General features: G+C 56.8%; 2 protein-coding genes across 2 annotated transcripts in view; one reads left to right on the top strand and one right to left on the bottom strand.

The window, feature by feature from the left end:
* The window catches only part of PGS1 (phosphatidylglycerophosphate synthase 1), a 584793-nt gene that overhangs the window by 502481 nt on the left and 62219 nt on the right, over positions 1–20093 (bottom strand). The gene's annotated exons all lie outside the window — the stretch shown is intronic.
* The window catches only part of DNAH17 (dynein axonemal heavy chain 17), a 161541-nt gene that overhangs the window by 117392 nt on the left and 24056 nt on the right, over positions 1–20093 (top strand). The window contains exons 55-69 of the mRNA XM_049701566.1: positions 442–589; positions 962–1053; positions 2142–2303; positions 2755–2919; positions 3020–3211; positions 8221–8487; positions 9207–9368; positions 11485–11718; positions 12926–13090; positions 14691–14786; positions 14930–15147; positions 17522–17729; positions 17950–18065; positions 18844–19036; positions 19326–19561. Coding sequence (XP_049557523.1) covers positions 442–589; positions 962–1053; positions 2142–2303; positions 2755–2919; positions 3020–3211; positions 8221–8487; positions 9207–9368; positions 11485–11718; positions 12926–13090; positions 14691–14786; positions 14930–15147; positions 17522–17729; positions 17950–18065; positions 18844–19036; positions 19326–19561 — 2654 coding nt within the window. The remainder of the gene's footprint in view (positions 1–441; positions 590–961; positions 1054–2141; positions 2304–2754; positions 2920–3019; positions 3212–8220; positions 8488–9206; positions 9369–11484; positions 11719–12925; positions 13091–14690; positions 14787–14929; positions 15148–17521; positions 17730–17949; positions 18066–18843; positions 19037–19325; positions 19562–20093) is intronic.

The following is a 20093-nucleotide window of genomic DNA, read 5'->3' as shown; positions in this document are numbered from 1 at the left end:
ATTTCAGATAAACAGAAAAGCATGCCCCATCCGATGTTTGAGACATATTTGTACTAAAAAAAAAAAAAATTTCCTATGTGAAATTCAGATTTAACAGGAAATCCTGTACTCTATCTGCAATGCCACCCAGGCAGGACCTCACCTCTGAATGACCTAAGCAGATGGAGACCTGGAATTTAAATCCAGGCTGCGCTCTGAGGCACTCTTTGGCCTCCTCCAAGTTTTCTCTGGAGAGCATGACACGAATTTGGCTGTTTGAGATGTAATCAGTATTTAAGGGGGCTTTACCACACACATGGCATGAGGAGAGAACCTGTCCATTCTGACCATGCCCACGAGACATTAGGCGATGAGGACAGAGTCTGCTCCCCAGGAAGGTGGCCCCGCCCCAAGCTGGTCCCTACGCGCAGCCTGACGAGGGTCTCTGGTTGTTCCGGGCAGCGCCACTTCTGTGTGTTTGCCGTGAGCTTCCCGGGCCAGGAGGCCCTCATGAGCATCTACAGCACCATCCTGGCCCAGCACCTGGCCTATCAGTCGGTCCCCATGGTAGTCCAGAAGATGAGCAACCACCTGGTGGCCTCCGCCCTGGGTAAGCTGACCTGCCTCGCCCCCTCTCCCGTCGGCGAGACCCGCTGCTTTCTGGGGCTGACGGAGGCTTCATACTTGCCCCTGGTAAATATTTTGTTTATACTTCCAAGTCAATATTTTTTTTAACGATGCTGTTGAGGTATTGTGAAATCCAGTTTCTTGAGGGGGAGGCAGAGGATAGGCAATTCAGTACACAGAAACAATTTACACATCAGTAGAGGAGCGAACTTCCTCCCTCCTCAGCTCTGTAGATTTCTTACTTAAATTGTCACCATCGCATAGTCCATTTGCTTCAGAAACGATAGCTTAAGCTTTGCACTTCCCGAGGCCATTAAGGGTGTACAAGAATCGTCGTGTCTTTTTCCTGTAACAGCCCTGCACCAGAAAGTGACATCAACGTTTCTTCCCACAGCCGTTAAGTTTCATTATGTCTTCAACCTCAGGGACCTCTCCAATATTTTCCAGGTACTGCTTTTAGCGCTGTGTCATGTCACGTTATGGCCAAGGCCTGACCCACAGATGCTCTCCTCCTCTGCTGCTCTCAGGAGAGAAAGCAAAGTGATCTATGGACTGATTACAGTGATGATGTTGATGATGATGGTGACCGTGGTGATAGTGATAATGATGTGATGATGGTGACCATGGTGATAATAATGATGGTGATGATGGTGACCATGGTGATAATAATGGTGATAGTGATGATGGCAATAATGATGGTGATGACGATAATGGTAGTGATGGTGATGATGGTGATGACGATGGTGATGGTGGTGGTGATGGTTGTAGTCTTGATGGTGGTGATGATGTTTCCTCTTACGTATTGACTGAGCTAGCCAATGGGTTTGGCCACTTATATCCCCATTTTCTCCTCCAAACAACATGTAGTGCTCGTATATCCCCATTTTACAGGTGGGAAGTCTAAGGCTCCCTCCACTTCGAGTGTCAGCTCAAATGTCGTGCCCTCAAGAGGCCCCTCCTCATCCCCACACGCTGTCTCACTGTCCCTGTTTATGTCATTCATAGCACACGTCACAATGTGTAATTACCTTGTGATTTTGTCTGGTTACATCTCCCCACTAGAAGGCAAACTCCATGAAGGCAGGGTCAGTCCCATCATCACTGTGTTCCCAGAGCCCAGAACAAGGGCCTGGAAGAAAAGCACCTGTTGAACTTGCCAGGTCCCTTGGTTAGTGAACGGCCAGGCCTGGGCCTGCCAGGCTCGCTGCACGGCCCAAGCTCGCCGGCCACTCCATGGCCTGATCAGCCCCCTTGTCCCTTTCTCCACTGTCCACCCCCTTAGAGGGGGCAGCCCTTAACCCTGTCTCGTGAGGAGAATCCCCCCACGTCTCTCAGGCCACAGACACACCCTCCAGCCTCCAGGACTTGCGCGGCCTTGGCAGTCCGTGGCTTCCTGGACCTCTGGTGGCCGCTGTACCACAGCCTAAAGGATCATCCCCTGGGGAAGCGGCCACTTTCTCATTTATTCCACACGCGGTGCTCGGCTTGCCTCCCGGACACGGCTAAGGATGCCGACCGCCCCGCGTCTGGGGCAGGGGCTCCTGTTCTCCACCACAGAGACCCTGAAAATCCCACTGGACCTCGTCCGCCTCTGGCTGCACGAAGCCGAACGTGTGTACGGCGACAAGATGGTGGATGAGAAGGACCAGGAGGCGCTGCGCAGAGTCACCATCGCTTCCACCAAGAAGTTCTTCGACGTACGTCAGGCCGCCACGTCCCCCTGCCAAGCCCAGGAAGGCTCCGAGGGGCAGGGTGTCGGGACCCCGTGACAATCCCCGCCCCCCTGCAAGGGCCCTGGGCTGGGGATGGGAAGGACCACGTTGGGTCCCACGAGGTGACTCTGCCACGTGGGTGTGGCCCGAGCGAGGAGGAGTGAAGACCTCCCTCTAGCCGCTGGGCACAGACAGCTCTGCTGGGGTCGATGTGCTCCGCTGATGTGTCCGGGGTTTTCGTGGTAGAGTCATTTTTCTGGACTCTCCGTTCATTCCCGATGTGGCAGGGGCCAGGGGATTTTGCCCAGTGGTTTGCGGGGGCCCCTGCAGACGTGGCCTGATATTCTGAGGCCGCCGGGCAAGGTGCTCGGGCTGCTGTTCGTGATCTGTGTGCCCGAGGCAGCGACAACAGAAGCATCTTGTCTCTGACGTCTAGGATCTTGCTGACGAGCTCTTATTCGCCAAACCCAATATCTACTGCCACTTTGCTCACGGGATCGGCGATCCCAAGTACCTGCCGGTGACTGACGTGGCTCCCCTGAGCAAGCTCCTGGTGGAAGCTCTGGACAGTTACAACGAGATCAACGCGGTCATGAACCTGGTGAGCGGGGCTCGAGCAGGCAGCAGCGGGCTGGGGAGGGACGAGGGAGGCGTGTCTGCACGGTGAGACGCCCGGGGTCTCTCTGGCCCGGTCTCTTCAGGTGCTGTTTGAGGACGCGGTGGCCCACATCTGCAGGATCAGCCGTATCCTGGAGTCCCCACGGGGCAACGCCCTGCTGGTCGGGGTGGGCGGCAGCGGCAAGCAGAGCCTCTCCCGCCTGGCCGCGTACATCAGCGCGCTGGACGTGTTCCAGATCACCCTCAAGAAGGGCTACGGGATCCCAGACCTCAAGGTGAGATGTCGCCTCTCAGTAAGCCGCCCTTCGGGAGGGGGAGCGGAGAAGAGTCTCCCCACTCCCGTTCCCCAGACGAAGCATCCAGCGCAGAGAGTGGGAAGGTCACCAGCAGGGTGATTATCTTAGACGGTAAAGGCCAGGGACACATTCGGCCGGTGCCCACGGCCATGTGACGAAGGTAAAAGGAAGTGTGGGTTTCCGGTAGATTAGAGCCAGTAGAGAGTCACCCCAGATAATAGCGGCAAAGAGATTTGGTTCTCGTCTCTGGTCATCCAACCGTGCCGCATCTTTCCCAGTTTTCCAGATTAAATAATTGAGAACCGGTACTCACTAGCTGTCTAACTACATCCTCAGGGTTCTGGGGGCCTGCTTTTTTTAATTAATCAAATAAATATAAGCTTGATTCAGGTCTCCCATCCCCAAGATGTGCCGCCGAGGCTTTTTATTGATTCCTTTTTCCCGAAAATTTGCTCTCTCGGGGACCTGTGTGCTAGTCAAACACGATCAGTCTAGAGCTTACCATCGTTGTGTCTCAGATTAGAGCTGAAATTGACTGGACCACGTCACACGGCTCGTCCCTCTTTGCCTTGGTGTCGAGGCTGCCTCTGTGGGCCAGGACAGTGCCAGACCCAGGGACCCTCCCCTCCGCTCACGGCTCCGAGGCAGTTGCTGGCCAGGTGGCCTTAGGGGGGTGGCCTGGACCCCTGCCAGAGCCTGGCACCCTGGGACCTCAGCAGGAGGGGGCTGGTCTGTGGGCAGAGGCCCCAGGAAGGACGATGGGGACGGTGAGCTAGTTCTCAGCCCTGCTCTCGCGACGATGCTGAGCAGGCTGTGCCAGGGCCAGCGGCCTCCAGCTTGGCATTGCCCCCGGTGCATTCTACACTTCCTATCAGAGGACTAGCCCGCTGGTGTCATTGCCCCCGGTGCGTTCTACGCTTCCTATCAAAGGACCAGCCAGCTGGCTGTGTTTTTAAAATCCCAGCCTTAAGGGAGAGGTCTCCCTAATGTAGGTTCTGCCAGACACCACCTCCTGAACTGAGCCGGCGTGTCGTGGGTCTTAGCGGTGCTCAGCTAAGCCGCGCGAGTGGGTTTGCACCGACTCCCCGCGTGCGCTCGGGGTGGTTAGAATCCTCGCCTCTGGAGCTGTGTGGTTGTACTGAGTTGTCTCCACTGGAAAAGTCTCTAGTCTGTTAGCTTAATTGTACTGCTTTATTTTCCTGATTGCATCATACTCTTTGCCCTGTGCTTGTGAGGATTTTGTTGGCCTCACCTTGGGGCCACCTGTGGCAGATGTTGTTTTATCCCCTGGCATTGGCTGCAGCAGCTCTGTGATCTGTTTCGTCACAATTCATTGCTCCTGCGCCCGCGACGGACTGGGTCTGTGCTCCTCATTGGTTATCATTTATTAAGTGTTTATTATTATATTTGTTATTTATTAAGTAGCTTCTGTGGATTCGGAAGTAAGGGCAGCCGTAAACAGGGCTATAGGACCTTGCATTGGACCTTGCGTCATATTAGGGGAAGCAGACTCCTGAACAGTTATAAGATGCATTATTATTGTTCTAATGAGTGCGTCACAGTAAGAAGTTAACAATGTGTATGTTATTAGCGTAACAGATGCGTTCATGATGATGTAACATTATTATAAAGTCGTACCATAAGCCACGGGCACCCACTGGAGTTTGGAGACGCGGCGGGAAAAGGGTCAGGATCCAAACCCAAGGGCCATCGTGTGCCTCATGGAAAACCCTGGACTTGGTCCCAAGAAAACAAGATACTGTCAAGGTCATGTGTGCAGAGGAGGGGCAGATCTGGTGGTGTTCTGGGACAGAGTGGAGGATGGCTTGAAGACAGCAGAGATCGCTCAGGGGTGACGGGTAGAGGGGTACCACAGGAGCCCCGGTGACCCCACAAAGGCTGGAACCAGACAGTGCAACAAGAAGGGAGGAGGGAAAGATGGAGCGAGACCCTCGTCGTGGGCGAGTGCCCTGCACTGACGGGAGGAGTGGGACCTTAGCTGGACTCCCACCTGCTGGGTCCCCAGGCCCCACCCCCCGTGCAGTCCCCAGGCCAGGCAGTGGCGTGCTTTTGACTTCTGTGAGCCCTCTCCCCGAGGCCCGAGTAGTAGCCCAGAGAGCTGGACCAGACCCTCTGGAGAAATGCTTTAAGCTGAGTGAGGGGCCAGGCCCACGTCCCAGCAGCTCGGGCGGCCCCCTCGACCTTCAGCAAATGTTGACCGGAGACGGGCAGGCGGGGCGAGCGCTTGCCTTCCTGCAGCCGGCAAGGCAGAAGGAGGAGAGCGCCCCTGGCCACACCTCTTCGACCCTCTTCCCTGAGACTCACCCCCAACCTGGGCTCCGTGTTCCTTCGTCTCTGCCGGCAATGACGACGGCCGCGAGGGGCCCCGGAAGTGTGCCCCGGCCAGAGAGGGGAGTGTGCGCCCTGCTCTGTTACCGCCAGTCCCGAGATGCACCCAGACGCAGGTGGTCTTTAACATCCTCAGATGCCGCTGTCCGGACCCGCTCCCTCCTCCTCGATGGTGAGTGAGGAGGGGACCCTCGGAGCTGAGCTTGTGGGGCTGACCATGACGTTGGCAGCTGGAGCAATTACTGACACGAAGTCTCCCTCAAGCAGACAGGAACTGAGGACAGAGGGGGACTGGGAGGGGTGGCGAGGACGGCCAAGACTCCAGTGCCAGAAGAAACCAAGATAGTGTGCAGCCTCGTGTGCGTGGGCGTCGGGGGAACTGAGGGGACACTCGGCAGGAGATGGCCAAGGCGCACTGGGACCTGTGGGGCTGGGACGTGCAGGAGAGGGCGGCAGGTGGAGATCTCGGCCCCTCAGCCTGAGTGCGTGGGGGTGGCGGAGTCCATGCCAGAGAGGTGCAGAGGCTGAGGGGGACGGGATCCCGGGGCAGGCAGGACGAGGACCACGGGCCAGAGCAGTGGTCAGCAGGGACAGAGCAAGCGCCACGGCAGGAAGGCCAGAGAGGGCCGAGCTTCACGACAGTCGAGGCCTCAGAGGCTCCAGGCAGGACAGTGGGCTGGGGCCGAGGAGAGGCCCTGAGGTCTCGGCCGGAGCAGGTTCCCCTGGGGGCCCCAGGAGAGAGCCTGGAAGCGGGAGCCAGAGAAAGGGCAGCGGCCAGAGGGCGCGGCAAACCCCGATTCTCCCGGAGACGAGCAAGCGGGATGGGGGAAGAGAGGTGCTGTAGGCCTGGGGCCACCACGCCGGCCCTTGGCCTTTAGGGACCATCGGTCTTTCCAGAACATTCCGCTCTGACCTGGGTCCCTGCAGCAACTAGCTTCCCTCGCTCCAAGCAGATCCCTTGCCTCAGCCAGTCGAACCGGATTCAAAAGCTGAACTTGGTGGAACTTCGAGGCCCCTCCCAAATTCGTTCATTCCCAAACCACAGGAGGGAGGAACACTCAGGGGCCAGCATGACAGCGGTGCAGGTTGAGCCCGCACCAGCCAGGAGCTGCCCTCTGTTGTGCAGTCGCCACACTCGCCTCCCCCAGGACGACCGCCGGGCTCACGCGCGCAGTGAAGCTCCCGCGCTTAGGTACCTACGGCTGATTCCAGCGTTGTCGGCTCCCAGCCCACATCCATGATGGGCTGTGAAGTGGGAAGAGTGATGTGTCTCAACACCAAGGCCCCCGCCGCCTCCCCCGCCGCCTCTCCAAGTAGGACCTGCCTTGGAGGCCACACCCGAGGGCGCGACCGGGGTTCACATCCCACTTGAGGCCTCTGCTCTCCCAGGCTCAGGGCTTCCCTTTGATTTGTTTTTTAAGCTTGTCCAAAAACCCTGGAATTTGGAGCTTGCCTTGTGACCCCAGTTATACCCCTGTCAGCTCCAGCTGAGGGACCCTGGTGATGCTTCTCTCTGAACAGATGTCAGGGAGGTGTGCTGCTTCCAAAGGGCAGAAGAGAGCTACTCGGGATGCCTACAATGGACATTTTAAAGCCTTTAAAATAATTACAGAGGCTCTCAGGTCTTATTTAAAAATTAGACGGTAAAGAAAAGCAAATCACCAAACCCCTGAAAATTCACATTCATACTTGGATGACACTGACGTTTTAATATATATTTACAAGTTATACGTGTAAGTTGGCACTTTTCAAACATAGCAAGCTAGTCACACTGCTCTGTAACATGCTTTTTTTTTTTTTTTTTTTACTATTCTCCTTCATTTATTCATCCAGAATTACCATGCAATTGTTTTGTCAATTATTTCTTTAAAACCTACCAGTAATGTGATAGGCGTTATGATGAGCAGAGGCAATACTTTCCAGCCTCCCCCTCCCAGCCTGTGGTGTATTTATTCGGGGCCTCTTCCAGGGTCTTCATTTAAGCTTTTTATTCCTTTTTTTACGGTAAAGCATACACAACACAAAATTTACCATTTTAACCACACCATTCAGTGGCATTAATATGTTCACATAGTGGTGCCACCACCCCACCGTCCATCTCCAGAACTTTCTCATCTTCCCCAACAGAAACTCTGTCCCCATGAAACACTAACTCCCCCTGCCCGCTCCCCACAGCCCCTGGCACCCAGCGTCCTACTTTCTGTCTCCATGAATCCGACTCTGCCGGGGACCTCGTATGAGTGGAATCCTACTCATGTGAGGACAAATCCTATTGGTCCTTTTGTGACTGGCCGACGTCACTCAGCATAATGTCTTCTAGGTTCCTCTGTGTTGTAGCATGGTCAGAATTTCCTTCCTTCTTAAGGCAGAATAATATCCCACTGTGTGAATGGACCCCATCGTGTTTATCCATCCATCCGTTGAGGGACGTCCGGGTTGCTTCCACTTTGGAGCTGTGGCGAGTAGAGCCGCCACAAGCCTGGGTGTCCTCCACGGAAGGCCCTGGGTCTCCATCTACAGACCCTGCCCATTTCTTACGGAGCTGATCTCCGGGTGCCCCCGTCTGGGTGGTGGTGGAAGATGCTTCTACACGAGCATCTTCTTGGCAAGACCTCTGAGGGTGTCCTCCTCGGGTCCAGCTCGACCTCAGCGCCCAGTACATCAAGTCGGCCGTGAAGAACGTTCCCTCGGTGTTCCTGATGACGGACTCCCAGGTGGCCGAGGAGCAGTTTCTGGTGCTGATCAATGACCTGCTGGCCTCGGGGGAGATCCCGGGGCTGTTTATGGACGACGAGGTGGAGAACATCATCTCCTCCATGCGGCCGCAAGTGAAGTCCCTGGGCCTGACGGACACCCGGGAGGCGTGCTGGAAATTCTTCATTGAGAAAGTGCGCAGGCACCTGAAGGTAGGGGGTCCCGGGCTTGGGGGCGGGGGGTCCCGGGGACCTTCTAAGGGCTGGTTCTTCACTCGGGGAGGAGTTAGGGGCTGTTCCCGCACAGGAAATGGAAAACTGTTAGGAGAGTATGGTGGGCTGCCTGATGGAGGTGGGCTGTTAGAAGTGCCTTGTGGCCGAAAGAAGTGATTTCTATATGCGCATCCACCCCCCCCCCAAATAGAGCACGTTTAAATAGATTAGTTCACCTTGACCTTCAACATTCCCCCTTGGGGAAGCTGGCTGAGCTACCCAAGTTACACCGAGAGCACTTTGGGTCCTTCTCTCCCTCCTCGTCCGTGACCAGTAGGACAGCTGCCCCTGGCCAGGTGGCCCTGCTTTCGTTCCTCCCTGCCCCCAAGGACCAGACCTGCTAAAGGACCATAGCCCTCCCTGTTCTGGGACCTCACCTACCCAGTGTGGTTGCCCACGCCCTACTCCCTCCTGCACCCAGCCCTCCTTCCCCCTTTGTGGGGCCACCCCAGGAGGGCTTGGGGCTCCCCTGCACCCTCACATCGTGATGCAATGGCCACACTGCCAGCCCAGACCTGGGCGTGTTCTCCCCACCCCCGCACTTGGAGATGGACACCACGCAGAGAGCTTTTCCTTCTAAAGGGGCTTTCTGCAAAAGCAGTGCGATTTGGCCCCAGCACCGCCATCCCCCAACCAGCAGCAACTGTGTCCACTTCTAGGTAATCCTGTGTTTCTCCCCCGTGGGCTCCGTCCTGCGTGTACGAGCAAGAAAATTCCCTGCCGTGGTCAACTGCACAGCCATCGACTGGTTCCATGAGTGGCCAGAGGACGCCCTGGTGTCCGTCAGCACTCACTTCCTTGAGGACACCGAGGGGATTCAGGTGAGTCACGGAGCACAGAGCCGGGAGGGAGGGTTCCCGTCGGGCCGGGAGTAGGGTGAGGCAGCTGAGGCACTCGCCTTGGGTGCAAAACTTAAGGGGGCACCAAAAACTTAATCAAGATCAGTGATGTTTTAATGCAGTATTTTAAAAAACCAACATTAATGCTGAAATGCTCAAAAGTGTCAAAACTGTAAACAAAGACAGGCTGCCATTTGTTGGTTTTCTGGCCCCAACTTACTGTGCCAGGGAAATGGTCGTTTCAATCAGCTGGGGGTTCCGGGCCTCACGCGGCCACGGGCCCACAGGGCTGGTTCCGGGGGATCCTACGTGCGAACAGATTGAGCAGCTCGGGCTTTGAACATAGTCCCTGATTGGAACCGACTGCAGAGCCCGTATTTACTTTGATAAGTGTATGCGGGCGCACACTTTTTCCTCTTGCCTTGGGCTCCAACATGGCTCTGCCTCCAGGGCTCTGCCCAGGCCTGCTGCCTCACCTTTGACCTACCTTTTTTTTGGGGGGGGGCAGTATGCGGGCCTCTCACTGTTGTGGCCTCTCCCGTTGCGGAGCATAGGCTCCAGACGCGCAGGCTCAGCGGCCATGGCTCACGGGCCCAGCCGCTCCGCGGCATGTGGGATCCTCCCGGACCGGGGCACGAACCCGTGTCCCCTGCATCGGCAGGCGGACTCTCAACCACTGCGCCACCAGGGAAGCCCTGACCTGCCTTTTATAGGGCATGACAAGTAAGACGGGGTGATATAAGCCTTCTTTTTTTTTTTCTTTTTTTTTTTCCTTTTCCTTTACAGTGTCTTTCATTTCTTTTTAAAGGCTCTTTTTTTTTTAACATTTTATTTATTTATTTATTTATTTTTTGTCTGGGCCGTGTGTTAGTCGCGGCACGCAGGATCTTCTTTGTGGCGCACAGGCTTCTCTTCAGTGTGGTGCACGGGCTTCTCTCTAGTTGTGGCATGCGGGTTTTCTCTCTCTAGTTGTGGCCCACGGGTTCCAGAGCGCATGGGCTCTGTAGTTTGCGGCATGCAGGTTCGCTAGTTGAGGCGCACGAGCTCAGTCGTTGCCTGCGGGCTTAGTTGCCCCGTGGCATGTGGGATCCTAGTTTCCTGACCGGGGATCGAACCCACGTCCCCTGCATTGGAAGGCGGATTCTTTACCACTGGACCACCAAGGAAGTCCCTACAGTGTCTTTCTTTTATTGAAAGACGGTGCCCGCATTCACCGTTTGTGCTCATTGCCGGCCTAGAAATGGGCATTAGCCTGTGACCCAGCTGATGCAAGTGATACGCAGGCCCAGAATAAATCCCACGTGGTTATCGTGTCTGATTTATTTTGATCGCATATTCAGTTATTAAGTGGAATAAAATAAGCCTGAAATTAACCTCTTCCCTAGTTTTTAAAGATGGGTAAAGCCCCCCGCTTATCACTGTCAGAGCGTTCAGTTGCAGGCTGAGCCTTTCCCAGAAATGCCGCCGTCATGTGTCCTTCACACCCCGAGTGCCTGTAGGGGCGGGGGCCTCCGGGGACCGGCGAATGGCCCCACTGCTGGCACCAGCGAGGGCTGCAGAGTAGATGCCGAAGAAGCGTGTGTTGGATGAACACGTTCCCAAATTAACCTGAATTACAGTGAATGTCCCTTGAACAATTCCTGGGGCAAAGCTCCTAGTGCCTGTCTTCGGGCAGGTGGGGCAGGCCCAGGTGGTGGGGCCGTGACCCTGGCGTGGACGCGGGCCAGAAAGGGCTGGGAAAGGAGTTACTAAAACCCCAGGGCCTGGAACAGGAAGTGTCCGATAAATGCTTGCAGAAATTACCTGGTTAATCAAGCATGTTGTATATGCAAGTGTGTGAGTCAGAGAGAGAATAGTGATAACCTTGGCTCTGACCGGGCCCCTTGGCGGTGCAATACCACCGTCGCCCGTGAGAGCCCTGCAGACCTTGCTGTCTTGAGCCTCATTTGACAGCTGAACCACCAAGGTTGACAGAGCGGGTACCACTCATCCAGGGTCCTCGGCGAGGAAGGGAACCCACCTTGTGGTCCACTGTGGCCAGCAGCCTCCTCTTCCATCAGGGCACCGGGGAATGAATGGTTCTGTCTTGTCTTTGTAGCCGGAAGTTAAGGCCTCCATCAGCCTCTTCATGTCCTACGTGCACACGACCGTCAAAGAGATGTCCAAGGTGTACCTTGCCACCGAGAGACGCTACAACTACACCACGCCCAAAACCTTCCTGGAGCAGATCAAACTGTACCAGAACCTACTGGCCAAGAAGAGGATGGAGCTGGTCGCCAAAATCGAGAGGCTGGAGAACGGGCTGATGAAGCTGCAGAGCACAGCCTCTCAGGTAGGAGAGCTGGGGCCTCGGGATGTGCTTCCAGAACCTTCCCCCAGGCATGTGACACAAAGTAAGGGGACTGGGACCCCTGCCTCGGAGAAACTTCCACTGGCAAACCACAGCAAGTATATGGGTTTTAACCTAGACGGTGGATCCCAAACGCCTTCCGGGTGCTGATGCTACGTCGGGTGCTTCCTGGGGGTCCCGCGTCTGGGGGGGTTTGCTCATGCAGGCAAGTGCAGCCCGTGGAGGCGGGTCCATCCCGGAGCCCCGTTCACACTGTGGTGCCCAGATGGAAGCGCATCTGCCGTACTTTCACGCCATGTTAATTTTTAAGTTTTCTGCCTGGTTTTAAATATCCTCCGTGGTGTAGCCCCGGCTCCCTCTTTACTGCCCACCGTTGGCGTCTCCGCGGGAGCCTGGTAAACAGCTGCTACAGGCCTTGGAGCTGCAGAAGCACAGGTGGAGGGTGGCCCCTGACACAGGCTGCTGCACGGAGCCAAGGCCACCCCGTGGGGGCAGAGAGGGGAACCCGGTGCTGGGGCTGTCCATTCCTTGGACAGAGCTTGCCGGAGCCACGAAGCAGCCTGCTCCCTCCCTGGATAGGAACAAGGGAGAAGCCCGGCTCAGCAGGCGTTTTTCCCCAAAGGTACCTTCTGGGAGTGGTCCTGGGACACAGGAAATGCACCCAGGAGAGGGCGGTTACAGCGATGGAGTGGTGGCCTCCTCGTGCTAGAAGTCATCCAGATGGGGAAGGGTGTCTCAGCCCGTCACTTACCACTTCCCAGAACTCCCTCCGCCTGGCTGCCTAGGGCCTCGCCCGAGGGCCCGAGGGAGCTTTTCATCCCCGGCTCCAGGCTCTCACAGCCCCACCAGCCTCCCCAGAACTCCTCAGCACCCTGCCTCTGCCAACATTGTTTTTACCCGGCCACCTTGACTGCCACCTCCTTGAATGACAGGAATGGGTCTTATACTTGCGACCCTGGGTACACAGTCGGTGCTCAGTAAATACTTACCTTGGAGAAGCTGAAAAAGCACTTAGAAATGCGTCACAGGGAGTGGTAAGCAACCGGCAGGCCTGCTGTTCTGCTCGGGCCCCGCGGCTCCCATGGCCACCAGCCCGTACCATCCCGGGCCGGGACAGCCCGGCCGAGTAGGAGGCAGTGTGCGGTGGCTGGGGCCCCAGCCTGCCCGCCTCCCTTCCCTCCTCCTCTAGGTGGACGATTTAAAAGCCAAGCTGGCGGTTCAGGAGGCTGAGCTCAAGCAGAAAAACGAGAAAGCGGACAAGCTGATCCACGTGGTGGGTGTGGAAACAGAGAAGGTCAGCAAAGAGAAAGCCATTGCTGATGAGGAAGAAGTCAAGGTGGAAGTCATCAACAAGGTGGGCAGACGGGCAGCGGCACGCGGCTCTGCCCTGCTGGGCCCCTTCCCCTGGTGGCCAGTATCTCCTATAGGCCCGGGCAAACCAGCAGGAACCCCGCAGGGAGGGCTTCTCTCCCAAGCGCAGGGCCCCCAGCTCAGCAGAGGGCTGCCCTCCCAAGCCCCAGCAGTGGCATCTCCTGAGCTGGTAAGACATGCGGGTTCCCAGGCCCCAGCTCTGCCAAATCGGGTCTGCATCTCAGTGAGATGCCAGTGGCCTGTGAGCACGTTAAGGCTTGAGAAGCCTTCCTCGGAGCCCTGGTCCTCAGACTTGCTGCACCTGGAGCCCCGAGATGTTCCAGTGCCACTGGCCCTGGGGGGCTGCACGCCGAAGGTTCATGGCTTGGGTTGATTTCTCATCGCCTTCTCCTGCATGCCTTTTTTGTCATTAGTCATGCACCTGCGTGAGTGTCTAAATTAAGAGTCCCAGTAATTGTCTGCTGTCTCTTGAGAGGGAGGACAGCAGCAAGTCATTTCTTTGCCTGAGACAGCCTCCTTCCAAGGCCAACAGGAGGGGGACCTGAGCCCTTCCCTCCCCACCAGTGCTGGAGCGCGGAGGGTCCCGGGCCGGGTGGGGTAGCCAGGAGCTCTGCTCCATCCCTCATTGTAACCTGCATGACCACAGCCCTGTTAGGATGGTTGGCAATGTGCCTGAGGTCTCAAAATTAGCAAGTGACATAGTCAGGATCCAAGCCAGGACCCACACCTGCACCCTGAACTCAGGGACCTGCCGTCTGATACATGCAGCTGTTAACATCTGGGTGCCCACCCCTCTCCAACCCCTGATCCAGAAATGGCCCAACATGCTCCAGGGAAGCCTGGAGCTTCCCAGCACCACCGGCCAAGTCAGTGCCTTCCATGCCCTGTTCCCTGAGTTGTGTCCCGCATGTCCCTAAAGTAAGGTATGGAATGGGATTCTCCAGGAGGTGTTCTGCAGAGACCCTCTTCTTTCTGTCGTCCTTCCTCCTTGCCCAGCAAAAGCTCCCAGCCCCGACTGGCTTCTTCATCTCTGTTGTCACGCAGATGCTACTCCTGACTGATGGGTACCAAGCTTCTCCTGGTCTCTGCCTGGTGCCTGAAGGCTCAGAGGGGTTCTTCCCGAGCCAAAGAGCGAATGCATGCATGAATGAATGAAGGCGTGCATGCGTGAATGAAGATGTTCTCACTTTAAGGGGAGGATGGGCTGTACCTCTGAAATGGTCCATCCTGGAGGGATGACAGTGGCACCAAGAAATAAGGCCTCAAAGCCAGGGAGTGGCCTGTGTGGCCCCAGGTTTCCCCTCTGGTCCTGGAAGCTGGAGCCAAGAGAAGGACCAGTTCCCCTCCCTGAATCCCAGGTCAGCTGACACCCAGCTCCTTCTAACCTGAGTGTTTCGGGGCAAAGGAGGCAGGGCGGGGAAAGGCGGGCTTCACACGGTGACCCAGGAAGCGAGAGCGAAGGGCAACTCCCCTCGTCACCCCTCCTCACCCCTCCTTGCCCTCACACCGCCCAGGGTCCCCCCTTCACACACGCCACCCAGACGGACCCCTGCATCCATCTTTCCCATCTGCCTTCCTTCCAGAATGTTACTGAGAAACAAAAAGCTTGTGAAACAGACCTGGCCAAGGCAGAGCCGGCCCTACTGGCTGCGCAGGAGGCCCTCGACACTCTGAATAAGGTGAGGGCAGGAGGGGGAAGAAACGGGGATCACGACGCCTGAGAAGAGAGGAAGAGAGGAGACGCCGTGGGGTCATCACCGGGGGCCTCCTGGTCCTGCTCGGGGCTAAATCCCCATTCTAGTCTGTCCGTCTGTCTTTGCAGAACAACCTGACAGAGCTGAAGTCCTTCGGGTCCCCCCCAGACGCCGTGGTCAACGTCACGGCCGCCGTGATGATTCTGACGGCACCCGGGGGCAAGATCCCCAAGGACCAGAGCTGGAAAGCTGCGAAAATCATGATGGGCAAAGTGGACACCTTCCTGGACTCCTTGAAGAAGTTTGACAAGGAGCACATCCCCGAGGCCTGCCTGAAAGCATTTAAGTGAGTTGGGGCTCGGCTGCCGCCATGGGGTCAGCTCAGTCCTCATCCTGTTGGGAGCACGTCACGTCCAGGCACCGTGTGGTCCCGAGTCTTCTCCCACCTGCCCCTGGCCCCATACCGCATGGTCCCAAGGGAAGTCTATGCTTGCTGGAGTGGGCAGGGTCTTGGGCGGCACAGAGCGAGGTGGGACCCCCAGAGACAGCAGGCAGCAGTCTGGGCGAATCTGCCTGCCCCTGAGCTGCCCAGGCGTCGAGGTGAAGCACGATGCCAAGCTTGCGGGGAGCCTCATCACCCTCTGTCTCCCCAACCTTGCTCAGCGGGTGGGGGGTGAGCTGCTCCCTTAAATGGGGGGAGGGCAGGGGTGTATTGGTGGGTGGGGTCAGAAGGGGGGCTTAGGTGGCCTGCCCACCCCCTTGGTGGTGCTGTGTGCAGGGGTCATGCGCAGGACCCTGCTTTTGCTCCGACACCTCAGAAGAGGCAGTTGGGTTTCAGCCTTTCTGCATCTTTCTGTTCATAATTTGCCCCAATGTGCATGCACGTAGTACTTTTAGTCCCTTATAGTTTCTTTGCATTTTGCTGCTTGAGGAGGTATTTGTCCAGGTACAAGCACTCCAGCAGAGGGTCCTAGTGGGACTTGGGAAGGGTGTGCAGGGGGGACCTCCACGTCTTGCCCCATAAATCCGATGCGCTAGCATTGGTGAGCACTGCACTTGTGAACACTCTTTGCCTGGCCGTCCCCTGGCAACCCGATTTCAGGGCCGACCTGACCTGACCCCAACTGAGAAAGGGAGCCCCTCGCATGACCCCAGGTGAGACTCCAACCTCTCTCAGCTCCATCTGTTGAGGAAGAGGGCTGGACGATCGAAAACCATTTGACGACTAAGGAGTAGTTTAAAGTTTAAGAGAAAAGACAAGAAAAACGCAGACCCACCTCCAGGGAGCGGCCTGTGTCAACATGTGGCCTGTTTCCTTTCAGTCTTTTTTCTCGTGCTTCTCCCTGTAGTTGAAAGAATGCTGTGTATATGCAATTACCTGCTCTGCTTTCTATCTTTTACTTAACATCGTGGGGGAAAAAGGCTTTTCCCTGTGTTGTCAAAACACTCAATCAGCTTGACTTTTTTGCCGCAGATGAACCGTAATTTACTTACTACACCTGCGTTGCTGAGGGTTTAGGCTGTCTCCGTTTCTGCCGTCATAAATAACGCCATGATAAATGTCTCCTCCTTGTCACCCAGCAAACTTCTCAACGGCCACCTCCCCATGCTGTCTGGAGTGTGCTTAAAAGACGCAGACGCTTTGTACTATTTGCCCAAACAAAGCGTAAAATATGCCAGAGTGAGGAGGTGATGGGCCGTGTTCCCCACCTACATTCAAATCACACTTCAATTATTATTTTAAATTGTCCCTTTAGAATTCTTCCTGCAGACAGGTCAGTCTGTTGTGCTCAATGACGTTGCCATTATTTTAAAAACACTAGTTAAGGTGCTCTAGTTTCTAGAGCATCTTAACTGCATCTATGGGCATTTTTCCTCATCCCTCTTGTACAATAACACCTACCACATCACCCCTTTTTTTCTTTAACGTCACCTCTTGTAAGTCTCATCCTTAGAGCCTTAGCCTCACTGGGGATCCCTGAAAACTGGGCACTGAGCTGAGGGGACGCAGAAGTGGCCCGTTGTGTGTGTGGGATGCGGGGGAGCGGGGGTGGCCTCTGGGGCAGCCTGGCTCCGTGTGAATTCCTGCACTGCCCAGTCCAAGCTGTGTCACCTTGGGAGACACACTCAGCCTCTCTGGGCCTGTTGCCCAGAGTCAGATGGCGTGAGGACACGTGCCAGGGCAGGGGTGGCTCCAGGACCTGACATATGGGCAGCGCTCAGGGCAGCACCTGACACGTGGCCCCTGATGTGAGAACTTGGTGAAGAAACCCTGGTTCCAACACTTCCTGTCGGCGTTGCTCTGGGCAAGTTGCTGACCCCCCCTGAACCCCAGTCTTCTTGCCTAGGACTGGAGTCGTTGCAGAATGAAAATGAGACCAGCCATATAAAGCAGCAGGAGCAGAGAGGATTAAAAAAAAAAAAAACACAGGTTTTCTTCCATCATCTAGAATATAGGACTTGAAATCACTACTTCCGTTGCCCTTCACCCTCCAAATTCTACTCCAGAGGCCAGAATTCTGAGTTTCATTCTTTTCTTTCTTCTTCTTTCTAATCTTCTTTCTAATCACTAATCACTAAGATACAAAAAAAACAAAGTTAAATGTGCTCCCCGTCCTGTTGCTGGTAACGGGGACCGGAGCGGCAGACGGATGCGGAGCTGGAGGCGGGACGGGGGTGGCGGGAGGTCTGCGTCCTCAGAGCCCGCTGTCCTGCTCCAGGCCCTACCAAGGCAACCCGACGTTCGACCCCGAGTTCATCCGCTCCAAGTCCACGGCTGCCGCGGGCCTGTGCTCCTGGTGTATCAACATCGTCCGCTTCTACGAGGTCTACTGCGACGTGGCCCCCAAGAGGCGGGCCCTGGAGGAGGCCAACGCGGAGCTGGCCGAGGCGCAGGAGAAGCTCTCCCGCATCAAAAGCAAGATCGCTGTGAGTGCCGTCGGCAGGCGCGGCTGGTCCGTGTCTCCGTTTGAGAGGGGTCGGCACAGCCGCTGCCATGAATTACGGAGCAGAGCAAGAGCCCGCAGGCCGCTGTGGGGACCTGATCACCCCGGAGGCTGCCGGCGTCGGCCGTGTTCCCGGCCCTCCCGGGAGGAGAGCTGGGGACCCCCAGCGTTGCCCGATTTCAGGGCCTGTCTTGTTCCTTCAGGAACTCAACGCCAACCTGAGCAACCTGACGTCGGCATTTGAAAAAGCGACAGCCGAGAAAATCAAGTGTCAGCAGGAGGCTGACGCCACCAGTAGTGTGATCTCGCTGGCTAACAGGTGCCTTACTCCCTCCGAGGGGCCCCTCCTGTCCTCAGACACCACCCCCCGAAAGGGATGAGCCCACAGAATGGCCTTTCGGGGGGGGGGCTACGCCCCAGGTGGAGGCAGCAAGGCCCCCAGCCCCCGCTTTCTGAGCACAAAGTGATAAACCCCGGGAGACCCCCAGGCTGTGTGCCTGGCCTCCCGTGGGATGTGGACTCACCTCCACCAGGTCAAGTGGCCTTTCGGTCCCTGGCAAGGAGGGCTGCTCGGAGGATGCTAAAGCCAGACCGCAGGCTAGTCAAGCACAAACCTGTCCACACTCTCAGACTCCTGGTGTCATTTAGGGTTGGGGACCAGCCCTCGAGCCGGGGGCCTGAGAAGCACGAGGCACACCCTGGAGTCCCCACTCCACACAGGGCCAGGGGGCCGCCTCTGGACTTCCCGCTGCCCAAAGCGCGTGCTCAGTGGTGTCCGAGCAGCAGCCTCGGCACGTGGGTGACGTGGTCAGGTAGCGTCAGCATCCACGTGACGTCGGCCCCTTGGGGAAGGGAAACTCGGCGTTCCCAACCGCCTCCAGAAAGCATTAGTTTTGCTTCCCTCAAGCGTTTATTGCCCAAAACTTCCCCCAAAGCATGTTTTGTCCTGAACCGCTGAGCAGAGTCAGGATTTGAAACTGGAAGGTCCCTGGCGTGTTAAAGGTGGAGGTGCGCCTTTCCTGGCCCTCCAGTCCGTCCTCTCTCCCCCCCGACACACGTGCTTCTCTTCTGCCCACTGACCCCTGTCCCCATCTCAGGCTGGTAGGAGGATTAGCATCAGAAAACGTCCGCTGGGCCGAATCGGTGGAGAACTTCAGAAGCCAGGGGGCCACACTGTGTGGGGACGTCCTGCTGACTTCCGCCTTCGTCTCCTACGTGGGCTACTTCACCAAGAAATATCGCAATGAGCTAATGGAGGGGTTTTGGATCCCTTACATAAATGAGCTAAAGGTAGGCGGTCCTGTCGCGCCCATCACTCAGCACCTTTGGGGGGCCCCCGGCAGGGCAGCCCCAGCCAGAAGGCACCTTTGCTCCTGCAATGGAGGCTCCAGCCACTCAGGATGTAGATGGTGGCCCTGTGAGGCCGACGCCGACATCCCTTCTGGCCGGGCTCCAAGCTGCTCCTCAGCGTGATGCGAATGCGTGGCTGTCCTCCCCTACGCAGCCCGGCGGCCCACGTGTTGCTTGGAGAGCCGCTTTCCGCTGAGAGGTGAGTAAGGCCACATCGCCCCCTCGGCAGGTCCCCATCCCGCTCACAGAAGGTCTGGATCCCTTGAGCCTGCTGACCGACGATGCAGACGTGGCCACTTGGAACAACCAGGGGCTCCCCAGCGACCGCATGTCCACAGAGAATGCCACCATCCTGTGCAACACGGAGCGCTGGCCCCTCTTCGTGGACGCCCAGCTGCAGGGCATCAAGTGGATCAAAAACAAATACGGCAGCAAGCTGAAGGCCATCCGTCTGGGACAGAAGAGGTGCTCGGCCGTGGCGGGTGGGGTAGGGGCTCCAGAGGTGGCGGCCGGCCGGCCGGGCCACGGTGCTGGGAAGTCCACCTGGGGCCCTTCATACTCGCTAAATGGATGGATGGGTCTTTGAAAACAAACACTGACCCACATGTGGATTTCTTTAGTACTTGGCCCTGGGCACTGGCAGGAAAGAATTAAACTCGGGGCTCCTCTCTCCCCCGTTACGTGCCGCTCCTGCTGGGGGACGGCACTGGCCTCGGCTCCTGCCTGCGTTGGTCCTGCCTGGTCACTTGCCAGCCGGGGGGCTGCGGGCGGTCATCTTCCCATCTCTCATCGTCATAGATGAGAAGCAGTGGCCGTGACACGGCTGCACTGGGAGCCTTCCCAGTGTGCTGGGCAGTGAGAGGAGACTCGCAGCTATGGAACGTCTGGCTCAATAGCCCGGAAGCGCTCCACGTGCACCAGCCCTCCTGTCAGCCTGGGGGCGATTTACGCAGAAGCCCTGAGCTCCTCTTGGGAAGGAGGCGTTTGGGAGAGGAAT

The sequence above is a fragment of the Orcinus orca genome, chromosome 19 (assembly GCF_937001465.1).
Source record: "Orcinus orca chromosome 19, mOrcOrc1.1, whole genome shotgun sequence".
Taxonomy (NCBI): domain Eukaryota; kingdom Metazoa; phylum Chordata; class Mammalia; order Artiodactyla; family Delphinidae; genus Orcinus; species Orcinus orca.
The sequence above is the reverse complement of the archived record's forward strand: the minus strand, read 5'-3'. Positions and strand labels throughout refer to the sequence as shown.